General features: G+C 39.9%; 1 protein-coding gene across 2 annotated transcripts in view; it reads right to left on the minus strand.

Moving 5' to 3' along the window:
* COL24A1 (collagen type XXIV alpha 1 chain) overlaps positions 1–19,353 on the minus strand; it is a 125,530-nt gene that overhangs the window by 100,982 nt on the left and 5,195 nt on the right. For both annotated transcript variants that reach the window (XM_038144923.1, XM_038144922.1), the window contains exons 2-4: positions 18,624–18,685; positions 11,071–12,371; positions 2,922–2,975 (exon numbers count right to left, since the gene is read on the minus strand). In XM_038144923.1, the coding sequence (XP_038000851.1) occupies positions 2,922–2,975; positions 11,071–12,371; positions 18,624–18,685 (1,417 nt within the window). The remainder of the gene's footprint in view (positions 1–2,921; positions 2,976–11,070; positions 12,372–18,623; positions 18,686–19,353) is intronic.

The raw sequence follows: 19,353 nt of genomic DNA on the forward strand, positions 1-19,353 counted from the left end.
TACACTGCAAAGGGAAGGAAATGGATGAGTTCCTAGTGACTTAAAAGGTGTCTCAAAGCAACGCATCCCACTTTCTTTAAAAAAAAATTTAAAAAATCACAGATTCTCCTGATTCTCCCACAGCTAGTGTAGAAAATGGACTTGTTACTAAAACAATTCAACTTCAACTGTTCCAGGAACAGAATAAGCTATCAAGACTAGCTATGCCTTCCAGTACAAATGTCTGTTCCTGCAACGCATTCAGCAATCTTCACCCCTTGAAAAATTGCACATTAGGGAAAATATTTGTTGCAATGGTTGTCAGCAGCTATTCATCTTCCAAGTAGTGAAGGACCAAACTGGTGAAAATCTGTCCCTGATAAACTGGCAACAAAGCTTCTGTTGAATTCACTAAGGCCAAAGTTCTTACAAAATCCAAATATAATAAGAATAATTCTGAACTTTCCTGTATATTCAGTGGTGTAACAACAGATAAACTCAGCCTTTCCACCACACGAGGCCTCAGTTAGGAATTACACCTTGCAGTAACACTGAAAGCTGCATCTCTTAAGCACTCCCTCTCACTAATGACAATGTTGACATAACCCCTCAGAAATGCTAATCCCACGTGCTGTTTGAGAGATTAATTTGCACACTGGCAACTCTGGAGGCACTCTCAGGGATTTAGGAGAAAGGAAACAAACAGAAAGTGCCAGCAGTGCTGCAGTGGCTCCTGCTTTCGCTGCCTGCAGCGTTACTGTCTTGGGGCACAATACTGAAGTGCAGAAGTGCAAAAGGATTCTCATGGAATGAGGCATCACAGGAGTTTCATGTCATCACTAATTCTGGAACTGCTGAAATTTCCTTATCAAGAAACTTGGAACAAGCCAAGACACTTACAAAACATTGTCACATGTGAACTTCTTTACCATAGAAATGCAGGGAGCAAAGTCAGTTTTCAATGGAAGTCTCTAACCATGAACCATACATGCCCCAAGTGCCCCAACCATGTGGATCTCTGTCAGGATCAGCTTTGGACACACACTCTGATGAAGGCCCAGGCAATGCAGCTCTGCACTCTGCTGTTTCCCTTTGACACCTTGAGTCATGTTTCAGGATCACAAGTGGCAACTCAGGTGAAGGAAAACAGAAGTCACAGGGCAGGCTGCTAGATGAGGAACTGAATTTTGAGTTAAAGTTTCCATGGGCACTTTGGCTCACAAAACTCCTGTCATAACATACATCATGACTAGCTGCACCTGCCTGAATTTATCAGTATTGTACAAAGTAAAGAACACTGACATTTCAAAACCATTTCTTTTTGATCAAATAAATAGTTTTATAGACTTGCTTGGCCTGTATAAATATATTTTAAACTCAGAACTACTAGTAAATGTTCATCTCAGCCATTTTCATACTTTTCCACATATATTACAGCAGTAAGCTGTCCCTTCACATTGGAAAGCACATCCTACACAATAATTAATCCAGAGAACTCACACAGTAGAGCACTGAGCTTTTAAGTACTCTATGCCTCTAAAAAGACCTTCAGAAAAAAAATCCCAAACAAATTGCAGCTGGGCAAGGGCAATCTCACCAACAGGCATGGCTTTAAACATATGAACAGCCTCCTCTGAGACAAAGAAAACTTCCCAGTTGTGAGGGAGGATCTACTCGGATATGTGAGATCCTGCCTCTGATGCCAGACATATCCTTGCCACAGGCAGTGTGCAACATAAAAAGGCTGAGTTGTGATAATTGTCAGCTCTTACACAGGAGGATCCAAGAAGTCATGAAGAGATGAACTTGAAGGAATGTTTTTCATTTTACACTTTTAAATGTGTCTCCTCTCCTCCCTTGCCTCCAAAATGCTCTGGAACATCAGTTTGGTTTTTGATCTCTGACCAGTGCGCTTCCCACGTTAGCCTTCCCAAGTTTGGAACGTCCTGTGCTGTGCTGGCTTTCAACAGGCTATTGAGCAGCATCGTGCTTAAACCTTCCTCAAAGGCTGAACCACAACTCCTCCCACACATCTGCTGAGCCCACAGATGTGAGCCCCTTTTCTCCCACTTTCCATCTGCCTTGCTGACTGCAGCACAACCATTCACATCTCCAGCTACCATGGCCTGAAATCATCCCCACACCAAACCTTCACCTGCTCCCTCCAGCTGCCCTTCCCCTAAAACCCCCCTGATCAACCACAACCTCAGGGACTGCTCAAGCACTTGGTTTTAGTTCCCAATTGCACAAACACAGATTCAGCCTCTTCTGCCCTGTTAATTAATGAGTACAGTGGCACAGCACAGGATTGTCCCCGTGCATGGCAGTGGGTCACTGTGGTCACAGGTCGCTGTGGCAAAGCCCCTGCTCTGTCCCCAGGCACTGGGCAAGGCTGCTGCTCCTGCTGGGCTGCACCCACCCACACAAAACAAACCATTTCCTACTGGAGCTCATTTCTGTAGCAAAGCACCCTGATAGCAACCTAGGAGCAAGCTGCTGAAGCTCAGGACACTAAAAGAGATTTTTGGGATGAATTTTTTCCCCCGTCTGTCTTGCAGTGGTTAATTTTGTATCTGTGCCTGCTCCTCTGAGGCTGCATTGCTCACTCCCCCTCACTCCAAAACAAATGAATCTGGCTTTAGATTGCAGCAGATGGGGGCAGCATGGAAAAACTAGAAGTTAATTCTGGGAGCAGCAAAAGCCAGGTATAAATATAACAATGCCCAGTGTATGCACCCATACATGGAGTTAACTACACTGGAAGCTCACAGGAGGATCAGCAGTTTGTCTTGCTTTAACCTATCTGCCAAATGTTCAGAATCATACACTTTAATAATCCATAAGCATATGAATAAAGTTGAGAAAAACAAAATTATGCAAACTCCAGTCTGATTACTGGTGACCTGCCCAGAGGTGCAGAAGAACATAATTGTTTTACTCACCCGAGGACCTCTCTTCCCTGAAGGACCAGGTAAACCTGGAGGACCTGGAGGACCCTGGTGATAGAAAATCAAAGCAGTTGAGGCTAAAACCTGACACAAGGACAGTATCACAACTCTAGATAAGACCAGTTTTGCTAACTGACAACCTTGTGCTCTCGCTGACCTCCTCAATTTGAAATCTGATTCTGAAATTACAAGAGAGTGTGTTTTTAATCTGACTGCAAATCAGATTTCTGTTTAGAAAGTATCTTGTGTCAGAGAAATCGGAGCTAACAATCTGGATAGTAAGTTTTACTCAAGTGTATTGGTACTAAAGGAAGAAAAGATTTGATGAAGAAAGCAAGTGCACTGTATTTCTAAATAAAGGAGAGAGAATAATTAAGCCTTTCCAATAGGCTTGCTGGCATGCCAAACATTTCAGAAAGGTCGGAGTAAAAGTGAAAAAATAAAATACCACCTCACAGAAACTACAAATATGAAATAGAGAAAATAAATGTGGACAAATTACTGTTCAGTTTCCTATTAAAACTTCTACTATGAATAACTGGTAGTACATTTGCCCTTCTATTATAATGAATATCATTCTCTTTAAAGATAAGGCAGATTTTTTAAGATGCTAGTATATGGCCAAATGTATCTTTTGCAAATGAATGAGATTATTAGTCGCCATATTAGACAGTGTAACAGCCCCTGCATATCTGGTTGTTTTGAACATAGAAACCTTTCTTTTTCTGCGTAACAACAGCTGTTCAGGTTCAAAACCCCAGGATCAACTTCACTGTACTCAAATACAAATGAGTGCTCTAAACTAAAGTCTGCACTACCTTATATTATATTTCCACTATCAAATTAAGAGTCCTACAGAGGGATGGGCTGTTCTTAAGGGTGAATTCACCCCCATCCACATGCCTGCACAGCAAGCCCCAGCTGTAACAGGAACCATGTACTTTCTGCAAGGGCATATGGGCATCAGCAAAGTTAGACCTCCTGAAGGAGGTCAGTGGATGACAGCAGTTGGGGTTCAACCTGCTCTTTCACCCAGGCTTCCTCACACTGTTCCATATGTATGACATCCTCTTAGCTGAGACACCAGGCAAAACACTGAGTACCACACTGCCCACCACCAAACAACAGAGCTGAAACCTGGCTGAAAGGAATACCAGGAAAAGCAGAAGGGCCATTGTGGTGGCTGAAATGAGCAACAGGAGGGTTTTGCTAAAGAGGGAAGAGATAAAGAAGGGAAGTGAGGAAGGAAAAAGACAAACAGCCTTGAGGGTTTTATTAACAAGCAACATTTCATTAAGACAAAGGCCGGATTTTTAGAAACCTACAGTTTTGTGCTATACTTTTTTTTCTTAGAAAGGTAATGTCACTGCAGAGAAGACAGTGCTGATTATGGAATTTAGGCATTGTCAAGCTAATTACACTAATTTCGCCAAAATACAGATAACTTATGCACAGTTCTGGGAAAACCACCATTGTTTTAAGGAACTACAAATATTATCTATTTCCTCTCCAAATAATCATAATAAACATAGGAGTTTAAATGTAGTTGGGAATATCTGCATGTCCATACGTGCTACATTAAGTCATGCTGAAACCCATACCTGCACTTCCACTGGTCTTTAGATCAAACCATTACGTGTCATGCTTTTAGCATAGGGCATGCTCTATTCATTATAACTGCACAAATGCTCACTAACATCCTCATTTTTCTGAAGTAGAAAGACCCCATGCTTAATAGCACAAGAAATGTAACAGAGATACATGGAAAACTCTTGACCTGGCATTCTTGTCCATGTTCAAAAATGCACTTGAAATGGCACAGAGAGCTCCCACCCTGCCCTGCTGAAGCAGTATGTGTTCAATATCTCCTCTCAAAATGTAAGTTAAGAGACGCCTTTTGATTAGATAATTGGGACTACAAAAGAAAACATTTTTTGTTAAGTGAAATAGTTGCAACCAGTGTGCATTCTTTTGTGATTTGTGTTCTTCTCTATCCCTGTTTCGGACATTTCCTTAAAAATACATGAACAGCTAAACCCCACCACTTTCCTAATAGAACCATACTGAGTATTAAGATCACTGATCTTTGTTGCTGATGTATTGAATGAGGGCAATGAGAACATTTTTCCCAAAGTGGCTTCTAAATTTTTTTAAACACTATCTGCTTCCTTTGCAATAGAAAACAAATAAAGGAATACACAAATCCACTTTGATTACTCTAATTCAAACATAACTATCTCTTTTCATACAAAAAGAAAACCACAAGAAAAGAAAAAACGAATCACAACTAAGCCTTCAGAAACCCCTAAAAGAAAAGAAACAGCAAAATTTTGAACTAGGCAGACAGAAATTAAAAACATTTTCCCAGGGCATTTTAAAACAAAGTCAGTTGTTGTAGATGAAGTCTCTGGTTCAAATAATAAGCAGCTAGCCCCAGCCATCCAGGTGTTTGATTAAAATATTAAAGTACTCTGCTTAACCAGAGGATGTTACTCTTTAGCCTCCAGCACAGACTCCTCCCTGCAAGTCAGGCAACACCTCTGCTGAGAGCAGACTTCAGTAGAGCACACACCTAAGTCTTCCTGGACATGCTATCCCAGCTAGCAGTTCCACGTTACTCTGTCATGGGTATTTCTACAACCTCGGAAAGCAACTACAACCTCAAAACAGTATGACTATTTTTATACTTCCTAGGAAGCTACTTAAGCCTCTCAGGCATCCATGTAAACCACAGAAATCAACATCTGACTGTGATCCAATCTCTCTTAAACCAAGGAATAAGTCCCTTGTTTGAATAGCTTTTCTTCCAACTACTGGAAACAGTAATTAAACAAACCTGAAGCAATTAGAAATGTTGATGTGATTTTTAGCATTTGACACTTTGACCACCACTATCAAACAAAACAAAAAGAAATTATTTTGTATAAATATTACAGATGCTAACTTAAAATTGTTTAACAAAACCAGTTTGCTCAAAACAGATCATTTGTAACTTAAAAAAAGATACTACAACTTACTGCCTTTAGGAACTGTAAAAACTTCATTTAGCTATTGAGCAAAGAAGCTCAAGTTCCAAATAATCATTGCTTAATCCTGAAATAATAAAAGTAGGTGCTACTATTCCAGAAATTTTCACAGCCTTTCCAATGGTCACTGGAACAAATGTAAGGAACTTTCCTAGACATGAAATAACTTACATCATTTTCCTAGGTACTGAAGCCCTGGTTTACTTCTGCTACATGGGTTTTAAACTTAACCTATTATCCAGACGTAATAGGAAACATTGCATTTACATATAGCAAGTCTCTAAGATTTCAGATGCACAGCAATAAATTCTGCATTAGGTAGTTAAAACTTCTGCACCAGCACGTGTTGGTGAATTCATTTAGAATCTTACTAAATCTTACTAAACTAAATCTAATCTTACTCACTGAACATTCTCTTGTAAAGCAACTATGAAATTTCTCTTTAAAAGGCTCTTGACTGTATCTCAGCCACTCAAACTCTGGTCATCTCAAACTATTCTTTTAAAAAATAAGTTAAAGAAACATGCCAGTTTAAGACCTGATTCATCAAATATGAAGGCAGGCAGTCCTTCAGCAGAACAAAACATCCATGAAACTTTCTGCACATCATCACCAAAACACCTGCAGTGCAGCAGTGAAGTAAACAGAACCATCAAGCTCCAAACCGATTCTAAAACCTCCCCATGAGGCAATTTCACTTCCAACACTGCTAATGTAATTTGTTCTATTGTTCAGGTATCACTCTGATAAGCTATGTTTTCCTCCTATCCCACCTAAAATTTCCTTCTCTGTCTTGCCACACTTAATGTGAAGAGGCAAAAAATTATCTTTATTAACTAACCCTTTGCAAAACTATAACTGTATTTATTCCTAACTTTCATTACTAAACACACTTCTGTTTTAAACTTTGCTCAGAATCATATTTTCTACAACTTTACCTGTGTTACTGCAATCATCTGCAATCCTTTCCATCTGTCTACATCCTTTTTAAAGCTCCTCATCTAAAGTTGAGGACACTTATCCAAACTGCAATGTCATCATACCCAAACCAGTAGAAGAAGCAACCTGTCTCTGATACTCGCCACTCCTAAGGTATCAAACATCACAGCAGAAAGATGTATTTATTGTCTGCTGCAGTATGATACCAATTTATGATCCTCACGACTGTCAAAGCAGTCCCTCCCTATAATGCATTTGTATTTTTAATTTCTGTATTATTGCACTAAGTTTACTCCCACCAGTTTTAGACCATCTGGAATTCCAATCCTGTCACTCAGAATTTTTCTTTGTGCTCCTAGCTGCTTTGTTTACCTTCTTTAAGCACTTCATTCAGATATTAATTTAACTATTGAGCAACAAGGATCCTACCAAATTTGAATGTACACCTATTTTAATTCTTGTTTCACTTGCATTTCAGTGGAAACAATAAAATCTGCACACTTCTCTTTCCAAACGCCTTTCCAAGAGCAGGCAGCCACCTCTGTATGGTTAACCTTCTTTCTCTGCAGTTGTGGAAGTCTCCCTTTCTCTGTCAAAATTTCCTACAACAGTCAAAGTAATGTCATCAACATCAGAGGAATATATATATGGCTTTGGGTTATGGATTAAAGTTTTTCAATACTGTTGTGCAGAAGATAAGGAAACTGCAGCAGTTCTAGGGAAATTTAATTAAATGTTTGATTTTTAAATAATAACATTATTATTTGCTACAAAAAAAAAAAAACCAACCCCCCCCCCCAAAAAAAAAAAAAAAAAAGAAACAAAAAAACACCAAAAAAAAACCCCAAAACAACCAAAAAACCCCCAAAAAACAACAGCAAGAATCTAAACTTTTTATCTGAATCACCAGGAACTGAGATTTCACAGCCTGGGCAGGGAAATGCATGAAAGGGATTAGGTGACCTGCATATCCCCTGTGGTCAGGGGGAGCCTCAAGAGGCAATTTTGTTCAACTGAGGAATAAGCAAAGAGTGCAATCAGCAGAAGTGTGAAAGGTTAGCTGAGAGTAAAATAAGTGAAATAAGTGTGTCAGAGAAGCTACTGCTGTTCATTTAGCACTACATTTGGGATCTCTGAACTGCTCTCTCAGTGTTCTTACTCTCACACCTCTGGATTGCAATAGGACAGCTCCTCCAGGACTCAATCCTGCTCATTGCAGGGCTTGCCATTTCCCCTTGCTCCTGGCAACAATTCCAGACTGCTTCTCTTTACCAACTAGAAGGAACACCACCATTTGGTCTTCTACCATTCCTCCTTCCGGCAGAATATCTTGAAAATCTAGAAAAGCTTTTCCAATAGAGCAAATTTATTCTTAGATCATTTCTCCTAGAAGGCCACATCCTGTGCAGATAGGCCTGAAGTTGTAATTGCCTACCAGCAAGTAACATAAATCAGCACTTTAGCTCACATCAGCCTCTCCTTCCAACAGTGTGGGACTATGCCCCATGTTATTGCAAACTACGTTGTTATTGTGCAATGAAAAATATCAGCTTGAAAGTAAACAGTTAAAAATACATACCACATTTATTTTTGTATTCTCTACAGATTGCCAACACCATCTGCATCCCAAAGAGGAGTGGCTCATCAGATAAACAGAGCAGCATTCCCTTGAAAGTAGTGTTTCAGGAAATCCTACTATTCCAGTTTAAACTCACTTGATATCTTTCTAGGGAAGGTTTGGTCATTGCAGCTGCTAGAATTTTAATCAGGGTCTTAATAATTTAGAAGAAATAGCTGTTCCCTTTTTATACCCTATCCATAAATGAAAGCCTGAATTCTGGAGCCCTTTGCAGTGGTGGGTGAATGCCACAGCTGTGGGATCATGGAATATAAGAGGGCTAATTATACAAGGCAAGAATCAGTTCTGGTGGATGATTAAAAGCTAAAAGACGCTGAGTAGTTTAAGAACCACAAAAGCTAGTTCTTGCCTGTCAATTCCAATAGAACGAACATTAACTTCTGTGTTCAAATCTTAAAAGAAGATTCAAACCAACCACAACACAGCAGAAGAAGTAAAAAGAGGGGGCTTCATGCCTCATCAGGACTTTTTGCTGCAAGTGAAGTTTTCAAGTTGCTTCAGTGTTGCAGGAGTTTTTTAGGCTTCACATTGCAGACTCTGGAGTATTTACATATTAAAGTGTTAGAGCCACATATAAAAGCTGCATTAATTCTCATCTTCTCTACATGGGAGGACTGGACTGAGAAAGTAAACCAAGATCATCTCTTCAAGTCTGAGACCAACAGCAGTAGCAGATACTAATCCACACAATCTCCACAGAGCACAATTCTTAGTTCATGCAGAGAAACTAAGAATTGTTTCTTAGTTTCTCCCCCTTTGGTGTCAGTCTCTCTGGCAGAGCCATGTTTTAGCTTTGCCTCTGTTCCAGCAGGTGCTGCTGGTCCCTTCAGCCAACCTGGAGCCCATAAAGATCTAGATTAACTTCCCAGCTCTACCACAGATCTTTAAGACCTTGGGCATGTTATCTAAATCCTGACCCAGCAAAGCACCTCAGTACAAATGCACCATATTCTCTACAGACTACAGTCTGCACCCCTAAGCAAGACAAACTTCTCTATCCCCAGTCTATAAGACAGCATTGAAGATGGTAACAGACACCTCTGAACCCTTCAAGTCAGCTGTCAGCTTTGCCACTGCATGTGTAGTGTCTGTGTGTAGAGTCTAGAAAAACAACCCCGAGCATTTGCTTGGAGTTTCTTTGTAATGCAAACAACCAACACTATCAACAGCCATTTCTGTGAAAAAGATTTGATTTAAACTTTCTTGGCTGTGACTGACTGAAATCACAACAAACAAGCTACAGGCTAAAATTCAAACCTTTCATTAGTAGTTACTAAACTTCCTAAGGTCCAAAAATGGAAATTAACCTCATGCTGATGACAGCTACATGCTTAGTGACATGTCACCATGAGTGTTATCATAAGGGACAAAGAGAGGGAAAAAAATACTGACTTCACAATCGAAAAAGATTAAGCAAGAGAACTTCTGGAGTAGTGTGAATTACTTGTTAACACGTTTTTCAATTGTGTAACAATTACTTTGTGCCTGGATCCTGTTTAGAGTAAAAAGTGAACTTTTGAATAGGTTCTTAGTTGTTCTTAACTAGTTCAAGTAAAAAATATTTCAGTGTTGAAAGAATAGACACAATAAATTTATGGACATATTTAAATATATATTAGGAGCTGCTAAACACATATCAAATTGCTTTCCAGTAATAACCACACAGATAAACACTTACGAAACCAAAACCAACCAAACAAAAGAAGCAAGTGAAATTATTTACTTCACACAATGGTTTAAAAATTTTACCAAAATCTCACACAAGCACGAAGCATGATCTATCATATTTCCCAGGCGAAGCAGGAACTGATGTTCTTTCTGGTCTGTAGCTTCATATATATGGGCACATTTCTATGTATTAAAAAGTTTATGAGACTTGTGCACACAACAAGAAAGGATAAATGAGTTTCTATTAAAAAAACTACCGTGCATTTGCAATTATATCAAAAATCATTTACCCTGTGAACTGGAAAAATACCTCAAAATCTTGTAAGATTGTTCTAAAAACCATTTTCCATGTAGGTTTGCTTAACCCTATAACCTTGGGTTATGAATGATTGCAGACTAAATTCTGCAGCTGGTCTATTTCTACAACTATAAATGTTGACAGCATTGCTCAGACAAGAAGACAACTGTGTCAATCTTCCAAGCAGCCTGGTTGTTCTTTTTATGGACCAGCATCCATATTTGTGAACTGCATTAAATAGCCTGCAATTTCATTACATGAGCAGTCTCTGTAATTAGTAGATACAAACATCCAGCTGCATTCCAAATTTTAAAGAAGTCTGGGTTGCCTACCACTTCACCAGAATGTGAATATCTTGGATGTCTTTATATTGTTCCAGTAAATGAAATATATGACACTTACATTAAAATTACATGTGAGAAAAAGACACATTTAAGGCAGACAAATATTTGTACAATATAGTTGGGAGAAATTGCAGTCACAGCTTTGGCATGCTTGAAGAGGTTTCTTTCAAAGCCTCTGTTAAACATAAACTGCTGCAATATAGTAAAAAGAGTAATAAAGATAACTTACAGGAGGTCCAGTTTCCCCCTTTGGACCTCTGACACTTCCCCTTTCAAACATTTTGCCAAGATCTTCATAGTCATAAGCATAACTATCAATACCATTTTCATAAGTGTTTTCTGTATGATAAGTCTCATCAGCATCAAATGCACCTTCCTGCCCCAGATGGAGTTGATTATCCAGAGGGAGCTCAGCAGGCAAACTGTACAGGGTTGTGTTGAAGATTTGCTGCTTTTTGTTTGGTTCATGTAAATGCTGTTTTGCTTTTTCCATTCCCTTGCTTTTAGTTTTACTCTGTTTTACAGGAGAGATCAGAGAAGGCTCACTATGTCTGCCTGCATCTTCTGTGGTATTAGCTGAACTATTTGGATACGATCCTGCAGGGGTTTTAGTGATGTTTCTTTTTGTGCTCATCTCCTGCTGCTGAAGAGCTGGATCAATGTTCTCCTGGAGTTCTGTTTGAGGCCAAGCTTCCAGCAACAGAGGTTTAGTCTCTGCAAACTCCCATACAGAGGCATTTCTTAACTCAAAATGGTCTGGTAAAAAATGAATCTGAGCAACATTGGTAACAGGCACATTTGATACTTCTTTCCATCTATAAGCTGATATATCTTCCTGGTTTTCCTCATCAATGATCATCTCTGAAAAAGCATCCAGCCCATCTGGCAGAAGTGAGGTCCCACGCAGAGATCGATAGGTTTCAGCCTGGCGACACTGCTGCTTCACATATTTACAGTAGTTTGCAGAGGCTTCTGCAGAGGGAATAATATCCAGCTGACATATAACTCCTTCAAAGCTGACAGAGTGAGAGCTCATCCTTCCCAGGGTAAATACACCCTCTGAATCAAATGTTTCCACTTCAGAAAGTACTTCACTGCTGTAGTACTTGTTTCCACACTCAGCAAACAGTGAGACAGTCTTGTCCCCAATGCCAATGGCAAACGAATGCCATTGCTCATTATGAACACAATAATCAAAGTACACGGGCTGCTTCCCTCCGGTGTACACCGCTACCTTTCTCGGTAGCAGCTGGACACCAAACTGCAGTCTGCTTTTGCTCCTAACACTGAAAAGAAAAGCATTACTGGCTCTGTAAGAGAACAGCCCAGCCAATAAGGTGAACTGATGCCCTAGATTCGGCGGTATGACTTGAGTGATGCGGGACTCGACGTGTGCATCATTGCTTAGCACCACTCCGGATGCAGTTAGACGAGTACCCTGAGGTAACAGAGAGGATGTTGAGGGCACTGCTGTCTCTGAAGGCTCTTGGACATCTTTCACTAGGCCTAGTTGATGAAGAACATCTATTGCTGTAAAAAGAAATAAAGGCACACTGTTGATTTAATTTACAAGCTCATACATTCAGATCCATATAAACAAATGTACACAACATTTTAACAAATCTGTACCTTTCAGAGCATATACACTTCACACAGTAAGACCACCAAATCCCTCCTAGAAGGCACTGATCTTTCACATAAATCAAGAAAATAATTAAAGCCAGAACAAAATTTCCATCTTAAAAAAAAAAAAAAAAACAACAATCAAACTAAACAAACACACAGAAAGATCCACAAAATGCCCATTGTAGGTTAATTCACTTATGAAAGTGAAAAATCCTCATTTGCTCTCTTCAAACTTTCCAGGGATCAGTAAATACACTTTGGTTAGTTCCTTATTTATTTAGTTAATCCTGTCTACTCTTGGAGCAGAGAATTAGTCTTTTTTTGGAAAATTTTCTCTTCTGCAAAAAACCTTCTGCAATAAATCCATGCTGTTGCTCTTTATCTAAAAAGTTCAAATCAAAGCATTTGAGGGAAGGGTTGCTTTGTTTATAAGAAAGGACAAGCTATTTATAGCACAGTAATGCCTCCTTCCCCTCCACACAGTTTACTTGTTAGAGCCATGGATAAGGTGATCTCTGGAGCAGTGGAAGTGGTGAGGAACAAGGAAAGAGGAGAATTGTCAGGACTCAAGGGGAAGTCTTCGTGTCTTCTGGCTCATCTCTCCCCCTTAAGTGCACAAGGCTGCAGCTATCATGACAGGACATTAAATTAAAAATGCACTCCACAGCAGGACACAATAAGGACACGGAGTAGGCAGCTGTCCTACTGATTGATGTTCTATAGATTTGGCTTTGACATATAGAAATCTGGATAGATCTTCCTACAGAAGAATGGGCAGTAGTTTATTCACTGCTGGATTCTCCAGTTTCTCATTCAATGTGAGCTATGTTCTTTAAGCCTTCCCTTAGTCTGGGTCACACAGTATCTCCATCTTTTACCTGGCTAAATATCTTCACCTAATGGGTAGAAACACAATTATCTCTCATCCTGATAAACTGAAATCTTATCTGTTCTGGGATAAGAAATCAAGGCCACCTTTGAGGAAATGAACAGTTGAAGGTGACCCAATTAATTTCTTATTGCCTAAATCAGTTTTGGGCAAATTGGAGTTGGTAGGCATAGACATCTTCCTTCAGGATGAATATAGAGACACTGCTACATCCCTTATGATGCAGCTGAAACACTATAAAGGCTTGAGTAGGAGCTAACCCACAGATCACCAAGAGCCTTTCTGTAGAATCTCAAAATAAGACAACATTTATGGCATTTATAGATGGATTGGTAAAACTGCCTGGGTGTTTATGAAAAGTGCAGAAATATTGCAGATGTTGAATCAAAATGCAGTCACAGAAATATGGAACAAGAAGATTAGGAGCTAAAACATACTGAAAATGCTGAAGAAACAACATTTACTCGGCCTAGAGACAGGAAGGTTTGGGGGACTCTAAATAAAATTGTCCATTATCTGAATTGAGGCCATAGGGAAAACAGAGAAAATCTGGGAGCAACAGTCACAAGCTCCAGCGCAAGAAATTTCAGCTCCATACAAAGAAAAAGCAGTTTCACCACAAAAGGGTCAAGTGCTGGACCAGGGGGCAGAGACATTGAAAATCTGCAAGAATTGACATTACCCAAAGACCAACTGGACAGAACCCAACAGCCTGAAGTGACTTCAGTGTTGACTCTGACCTCAGCAGGAGTTAGGACCAGATGAGTTCAAGGTCCCCCTAGCCTATATTTTAGGAGTTGTTTTCACAAAGGGAAACTAAAGACTAGTTTTCATAAACAGCATTACACAGCAGCATAGGAGATCATCTGTTTCCACCTCTGACAGGAACAACTTCAGAGAAACACCTATATTAAAAATTACTTCTGGTATCTAATAGCTGCACTGATCAAATAAGCCTGGCTGGGCAGACACAGGCACTTTCCATAGCATTTTGCTGAGGCTACTTTTGCTATGGACATTTACTAAGTAAATAAAACTATTATAAGGCACAACAAAAATTTAGGGTAAAGAAGAAAAATTAAGGATTTGCTGCAATATTAAAAGAAAAGAGCCACTGATACAAATTGATATTTACGCTTTTAGTGGAAAAAAGGTCACCTTTCCCAGTTTCCCTTTCTCTGTTTACTGAACGTATTCATAGCAAACTTTTAGAACAGACAGATGTTGGCTTAGTTTCAGCACTAAATTATGAGAAGTGCCTGAGATTTCCTTGAGAGTGATTTATAAGTTGGAACCAAAAGCATCAACCTGAACACACTGTGCATCTTGAAAATTAATTACACACCTTGTAGTGTTTCTGGTCGTGTTTGAGATTCACGGACGGGCCAAGACTATCCTGGCAAGTAGCCAGTGCAGACAGAGGTATGGAGAAAGAGTATTTCTGCAGAAAGTCCTGTGTATGCCAAGTTCTCAAGATGTTTTGCCTCAGAGCAATTAATTCACCATGGCTGTATTTTTATCTGTCAGGCTGATAACAGAGGTCAGGTTCTAGTAGAGCTCCAAAGCACAGTGCCTCTGCTAATGAACCACTGCTCCTTGCCAGGACCCCGTCCTGCCTGCTCTGCCCGTAGCTCTGGAGGAGAAATCTGTGCTTGCGCTACCCTTGTGGATGGAAGCTGGGAAGAAACACAGGTCCTGAGCTCTGGGCAAACAGTCTTACACATGCAAACAGTCCCCAAGGCAGAATACACTGCTCCACTACTTCTGTGCACTGGCAGGGCCAGCTGACTGCACAAGGAGAAGAGCTGCTAGTCTAACCTAAGATTGTGTCTAAGTATCACATCCTAACCTGAAACACTTAGCAAGTAGTTGTACTTTTAAGAAATTTTAATTACGTATTTTTATTTTAAAATAGTAATACATGTGATCTATCCAAAGTATTATAAATTCAAGTGTAAAATAAAAAGCTTAAACTGGTTTAAAATAGTCAGCTTAAAAATTACATTCGAGCATATCAATAATAAAAGGCAAACTGCAAGCAAAATGGTCACATTTTTGGCAGTTCTGATTTGAAAAGAGCACATAGTTTAAAAGTTATTAAAGAAAGTAGTCAGCATGATGAGGAATAAGTTGGGTTTTTTTTCCTATCCTGCAAAGAGATTTCTGCAAACAATGACAGGTGTTGAGAGAGCCTAACACAAATAAATGTTGTGTGAAAAATGACATCAAAAAACTAAGTATAAAGGAATTACTCCTTGCTGACTTGCTGTGTGTTAACCCACTGTCAAGCCAAAAGGCTGTTCCAAACTTTTTTGGCCAGTCATTTCACTTCTGGTCCAACATGCATATTTATTTTATTTTAAGGCTTTCAGAAGCTCTTGGCAGCACACTGGATTTTGGGAGCAGGCAACCCTCTCATTCTTCCTCCCAGCATGACAACCACTATTTGCTTTACCTATCAGTTGTCAGTTTTCTTTGTTTACTCATGTCTGAAAAACATCTGTCTTCACTTACTGCTCATTCAACCCATTAGTCCCCCAAATCGTAACAGCTCAGCTTCTTGAAGGAAAGGTTGTTTAGGGTTTTTGGTGCCAAGTGCTTTTCTTCCACCTTCGAGGAGATCTCTAAAAATTCACAACCTTACTGCATCATGACGTAAGGCAAAACCTTACAGCAGCTTTGGCAAAAAACCTTCCGATTCTCATGTGGCACAAAAATAAACCCACAAAGGAATAGGGGAGGGATGAAGGGATTTGACTATAGGATTGTTTCACATGCATATTCCCTTCAGTCCCTCTTGCTCATTTCCCACATTGCTCCATACTCACAGCTACTCTGAAGGCAGGATCTCTAAGATGTTCTCCCTGTTTCAGCAATCTTAGTACACACATTTCTTCCTTTCCCTTTTCCAATGTGGGTAAGAGAAAAGAAAAGGTCCATTCATCAGCCAGCCCACCAGAACCAAGAATAATTTCTCTTCAGATTGCCCATTTTCTAGGTGATGATGCATCTGCAACTGGGTACATTAAGATACCTGGCTGCAGCAAATGCTCTCCTGGATGCCAGATCAGATTACTGGCATAGGAAATCCAGCAAGACACATTAATTCTGCATGTCCTTGAGCCTCACTCAAAGTATGATTCCTAAAGTCTGAGACTGTATCTTTACAAATACTTTACTGGACATGATTTACAGCAGCATACCAAACTGAACAATGTGTATCTTCTCAGGTTAAGCATGCAGAGGCTGTCTCCTCAAGTCAGGAGAGAAGGCATGTTAATTAGCTAGCATCTTCGTGTTTGGCAGAATATTCTTTTTTCAAAATACAACTGCCAAGGAAGTTTAAAAACTGAGGTGTTAACATGTTCCTAATGGGTATGCAATCCTGCTCCTGGACAAACACTAAGCACTACAAATGCAATAATGCAGCTCTGCAACTTATACTGAAACTGAAGGATATACTCGCAATGCTCTCTGTTTTTTCCAAGGAGGTTTCCTTCTCTGAACTGCTTTATCCAACTTTGTTTACACACTGTGCAAATAAAGTGCAAGAGGAATCAAATTCACTCATGGGGAGAAAGTTCCATCAAGATTCAATGCATCATTTTGATCCCAATAAAGCATTTAAAGAAAATAAAGTTATGTATGGCACTTGTGCATGAAGGATGGAGAGGAGATTCCATTCAGTAAGGCTCCTCATATGGCTATCTAGACATGCTGTTGAATAACAGTAATAACAATAACAACAAAATGATAATAGGAAAAAAAGGAAACTCCTTCATCTGCTGGTAACAAAATAAAAAATAATTCCATATAAGCATGTTGAGACCAGAGGCTTTACCCCATTTCTACAAAGCTCAGTGCATGGATGCACTCTCAGCCAAGAGGCAGGTAAGACTCAGTCTCCACCCACTCCCCTGTGTTACTGCACCCCCAGCCCCGCAGCTTTCACAGTCCTCCCCTGAAGGGTCAGTGAAGAGCAATTCTCAGGCTGAGGGACATGAGGAGTGAGAGAAAAGGTTTATTTCTTTGCAGAGGAGGAGGGTGGGCTGGAGGGATGAAGACACTCAAATTGTCACCACACAGCTGACTCTGGCATCTGTCACCTGCTCCCGCTACACCGGGAAACTGTAAATTGCCTCCCTAAAACTGCCTCTTCCCTTTCCATCCCTGCAGGCCTGGAGCAGGGCAGGCCACACACATCTAACAGTGCTGCCCCTCCTCCAGTGAGAACTTGGCTCAGCTATTATAAAAATCCGGGAAAATCCCATCATCACAAAAGCATATGGCCCCCATTGAGCGGGATGTGAAAAATCAACAACTAATCTTACCAGGCAAGCAATGGGCAGCACTGGAGGGCAAAACTACAAAGGCAACGGGGGAGGCAAAACAAAAACTCCATGACTGAAGGAAAAATCAAACTTTGCCAGTCTCTGGGAATGACAAGCAGGAAAAATGCATTGGTGAGAATAGTGGTGGGAGGCTGCTGAGATATCCCAAAGGGCTCTAGCAAAACATTATCAGGAATGAGTCTTGCCTTAACCACGCAAGCCATCTGTTTGCATTCAGATGAGTATTTGCAGTTACACACTCACCAGCCAAGGATGACCTACTTCATGCTTCACCTGTACAGCAGAGGACCATGGTGGAGAACTGATGCTGCCGCACTCATGGCAAATAAGAAGTGACTAAATGGCACGTTGGCATCCGCCAGTTTGGGACCTATCATTCCCACAACAGTCTCCAGAGCAAGCTGCACATCTGGTGCTGTTATAACAGCTGGCAGATTAAGAAAGAAACTAAAAACAAGACAACCCTGTTTCCTCACAACATCTGCATCTGAATGCAAAGCCAAATGAATACCAAATTTCACATTTTGCTTTAGCAATGCCAGCCTGTATTATGTGCCATGGTTTGCCTGCCTTAAGTGCAAAGGTAGCTCAGTCATAGCTTGCCACCCCCAAGGACACCCACTTGCAGTGAAGACACAATCAAAGCCTTTTTACTGTACAAGGCTTCTTTTTTATGAAGAGCTTGCTTAAATATGTAAGCAATTTCATAGACAGAAAATCTGAGTAATTTTTGAAAGGTCATCTTTTCCAAACTGGTGCTTTAAACTTTTGCTCTCATTATGCTGTAATTGGTATTTTCTTTAAGTCACATGAATTAATGATCTGAACCTAAGGTTACAAGTAACAGCAGTCATTTATTCTTTTCATCTACTCACATATTACACAAATGTCCTATTATAAACAAAGCATTCTCACCTTGTTTGGGTACTTGTGCAACACCCACAGCTACACATGTTGCAACGAAAAGGAGAGCTTTCCTAAAAAGAAAAGAAAGGAAAAAAAAAAAAAAGTGAGAAAACATCTACAGTTTCAGAACTCCAAGGAATTAGAGACCTGGTTCAAGATCCAAATGGCAGAATACCACTGACTTCAGCAAGTCCTGAATCAATGCCATCACACTGTACAACTTTCCACTGATACTGAGAAGGCGTTTCACACAAAGATCCAGGTTGTGTATGCCCTCATACATAGCACATATATTTTACACTGGCTTTTATTAATAAAATGACTGCATCTGCTTTACATTTTCTTGCAGCAGCTTTCAAATATGAATGCTGCTACATAGTAAATTTCTTCCTGGAAAGAAAAATATATTACCATAAAAAAAACCCCAAATGACAAGTTAATTCCTGTAGAGATCATTAGACACTTTAGATACTTTTGAGATCTTATCAGTCTTCTTACTAGATCACATCACCTTCCCATAAGTGAAAATGTTGTGTCAAACTTTTGCTCTTGTATTATAAAATTTTATCATGCTACAAGCAAGTCATGCTCTTTACCAAGTAAAAAAAAATCCCATCACATTTCAACTTACAAGTCCATGCTCAGGTAGAAGAATGTCATACTGATTGCTATCACCGGCTCACTGCCCTGGTTTCAGACAGTGAAACAATTTTCTTCTTAGTACCTGGTCAAGTGTTGT

This window comes from Motacilla alba, chromosome 8, assembly GCF_015832195.1.
Source record: "Motacilla alba alba isolate MOTALB_02 chromosome 8, Motacilla_alba_V1.0_pri, whole genome shotgun sequence".
Taxonomy (NCBI): Eukaryota; Metazoa; Chordata; class Aves; order Passeriformes; family Motacillidae; genus Motacilla; species Motacilla alba.